Below are 3075 nucleotides of genomic sequence, written 5' to 3'. Positions count from 1 at the left end.
TCAAAAAAATAATCATCAATATATTATAAAATTACTTGCATAATTTTCTTTTCTAATAACTTTTTTAATCCTTGTGTAAAACCTAATCAACCTATATAATTGGAAGGAAAGGAGTAATAAATAGATTATTAAAAGCCAAGCTACAAAGGACTCGAACCTAAGACCTTTGGCCTTATGAACTCCTTACCGTTTGGCCAACACACATACACAATTTTAACTTTGGGACTAAAAGAGTAATAATTAGATATAGGTTTCTTACAATTTTAACCTAAAATCATTAACACATTAATTCACAAACCAACATTCAAATATTCAATGGAATAGCCGTACTACTACTTGGTTGTATACAATTGTGATTTGCGTTGATAACTCATATTAAAACGATTTCGCATGGTTAAAAACATCTGAGATGAGCATAAGAGAAGACAAAAACAAGTAATCAAAATGGACAGAGTGAATTCAGTAGATTAAGCACTGCCTCAAATGTTGAGGCATCAATTTAAAGCCTGGACAGCAAGGCAAAAAGTCCTACAAGAAATCTTGTTGTTTTAATTGACCACAAACCATTGTAACTCAGCTGCATAGGAATCCAACTTGAAAATACAACATATTTTGTGGTGGATTCACATTTTAGTCACAACATAATGGACTATCTGAACATCCATAACTACACTGAAACACTTTCTCTTAGACCAACATCAACAACAACCAGTACAAAGAGAAATATGCAAGGCTGGGAAATTTGCATTCACATAATGCCAACCGACAACATCTACACAGAAACAGATCAAGAAAATCATTCATCTAACTAAGAACAGCTTACATGATCTACAACCTTGAAGTAAGCTCTTTGCAAAACAAGCACCCTGCAAGAAGGGAAAATATCATTAACATAAAAACTGAAATTAGTGAAGCAAACTCAGCTACAAATTTGAACCAATTGCCCACCTCGACATCTTTAAGTTATCAGATAAAGTTGTTTGATGCACGGGCTATATCGTGCCACCATTAACATGTTGTCCGCCCTTATCATTTTCCTTATTCTGCATCAGATGCTCCCCTGGTTGAACCAAAACCATCTCATTATTCACACCATCAAGTTTCTCCCCATGATTACTGACATTCCCTGCATCAGTCTCCATATCTGTAAAATTTGCACGATCACTACTGTTATCATGGTTCATTTCTTCAATCAATCCTGCAACATTTTCTCCAACATTCGGTCTCATTACACTGTCATCAACATCCATCGGGGCTGATGATCCCTCACCCTGTGCAGTCATTTTTTCATTCTCCCTTAACTCAACAGCATTCAGTGCCGCCAACACCTGATTCGAGTTATCTCTATCCACATTCACTACATTACTAATATTCTCTTCTGCAACTACAAATGGCGGCGAAACACTAGGCACACTGGCCACACCACTATTCCGATTGCTAACGCCTACATTTGCACTAATCTCTGGCCCCATTTTAGCAGGCGGGGCAGTATAACCACCACCATTGCTGACAATTCCACCGTATCCACGCCCTACCAAAACAGCCTCTTTCCTCCTCGCCTTCTCCTTAATCACCAAATGAGCAACGTGCTCCAGCGCCTCCTTGGCCCTTTTTCTCGTGTACGCTGCCTCCTTAACCCGCCTCTCAGCCTCAGCCTTGGCAGCCACCGCCGCTTTATTCATTGACGTAGACGCAATTTTTGCCGCCGCCAACAACATCTTCGCTGCATCTCTGTCCATCACCCTGCAATTCTCAGCCCTCGCATTCATCGCCCCATCGATCTCGACATTCGCGTCCTTGGCCGACTTCAATTTGAAAATTGGCGCACTAGGGTTGACGCAGAGGGGGCAAACGTAGGGATTCGGAGGGGGGGCGCCGGCGGCGTCGACGCAATGAGAGTGGGAGTGGGAGTAGCACTTGACGCAGGTGCGCACGACGTCGTTTGGGAGGGTTGAGGGGTAAACCTGGAAGCATGTAGGGCAGAAGGCCTGCGGATGGAGGCGGAGGACGCAGGTGGTGCAAAGACGGCGGAAGATGCTTCGGTGGCGGACCTGATGGAGAAGCCGCCGCTCCTCCGCGCCGCAGTTACCGCACACCGTGGGCACCGGCATGGGGGGCGAAGAATTGGTGGTTGTAAGATCCGATTTTATCAGCATATTACCCAACTTGTTTAGAGATCCGAATACATGAAACTATAACTGGACGCAATCATTAGAATTAGGGTTTTGGGATGTGGATTAGGGTTTCACTGAGCTGTATGTGTTGTGTACAAACTGAGCAACAGAGACATTTTTTATGCGTCTGCGTTCAACTATTTTTAACTCTTTTCTAAATATAATTGTATTGCCTTAAACGCATTAGTTACTAATTACGACAAATGTGTTCCGGATTATGCCTTCTATTTTGTTTATTACTATTTCTAAATTTTTTAAATCCTGTTCGAGCTCCACTATTGCATTTTTCATTTTTTAAAGTCAACGAAAATTATGTAAGGAAGTGAGTACTACAGATACTCAAAACGTAACAGAGTTCACAGTGCAATAAACAAAAAAATAGAAAAAATACCACCTCCACAAATAAGGAATTTTAAAAAGAAAAAAAAAAAAAAAAAAAAAAACAAAATCGGTCAGAAACCCCACCCAATCATATGAGAGTAGCAAAATTTAATGGAGATAATTGCTCATCTCCAAATGCAAATAATAATCCCGGCAACAATTGCCACAGCATCTGGGATCGCCTCATTGAAAAATTCTCTCGTTCTTGGCTTTACATACCATCCAACAAATACAATAATAATTAGGGTATAACCGAGCCGAGCCGAATACCTCCAGGCTTGGGTTCGGTTCGTGAAGATTTGGTTCAGCTCGAGTTCGGCTCGAGCTCGAATTCGAACTTAAAAATGAGCTCGAGCTCAACTCGCTTATATAATACCAAGCTCGAGTTTGGTTCGAATTCGGCTCGTTAATTATTCGTTTATCTCGAGCTCGACTCGAATTCAAGCTCGGTTCGAATTATTTATATATTAAGGTTTCATTAAAATAAAAAATTATACTCCCTCCGTCCCGCGAAGCGTGA

General features: G+C 41.1%; 1 protein-coding gene across 1 annotated transcript; it reads right to left on the bottom strand.

The window, feature by feature from the left end:
* Window positions 1–529: 529 nt before the first annotated feature.
* Window positions 530–2609, bottom strand: LOC131014359 (uncharacterized). The gene is made up of 2 exons (XM_057942312.1): window positions 949–2609; window positions 530–866 (listed from the first exon to the last, which is right to left on the bottom strand). Exon 1 carries the CDS (start codon window positions 2154–2156, stop codon window positions 993–995), a length of 1164 nt encoding a protein of 387 aa, XP_057798295.1. The 5' UTR covers window positions 2157–2609; the 3' UTR covers window positions 530–866; window positions 949–992.
* Between the last annotated feature and the right edge of the window lie 466 nt (window positions 2610–3075).

This window comes from Salvia miltiorrhiza, chromosome 3 (genome assembly GCF_028751815.1).
Source record: "Salvia miltiorrhiza cultivar Shanhuang (shh) chromosome 3, IMPLAD_Smil_shh, whole genome shotgun sequence".
NCBI classification, from domain to species: Eukaryota; Viridiplantae; Streptophyta; class Magnoliopsida; order Lamiales; family Lamiaceae; genus Salvia; species Salvia miltiorrhiza.
The sequence above is the reverse complement of the archived record's forward strand: the minus strand, read 5'-3'. Positions and strand labels throughout refer to the sequence as shown.

Excerpts from the sequence above, each read along its gene's own strand:
- LOC131014359 (XM_057942312.1), bottom strand. The coding sequence starts at position 2,156 with ATGCTGATAAAATCGGATCTTACAACCACCAATTCTTCGCCCCCCATG.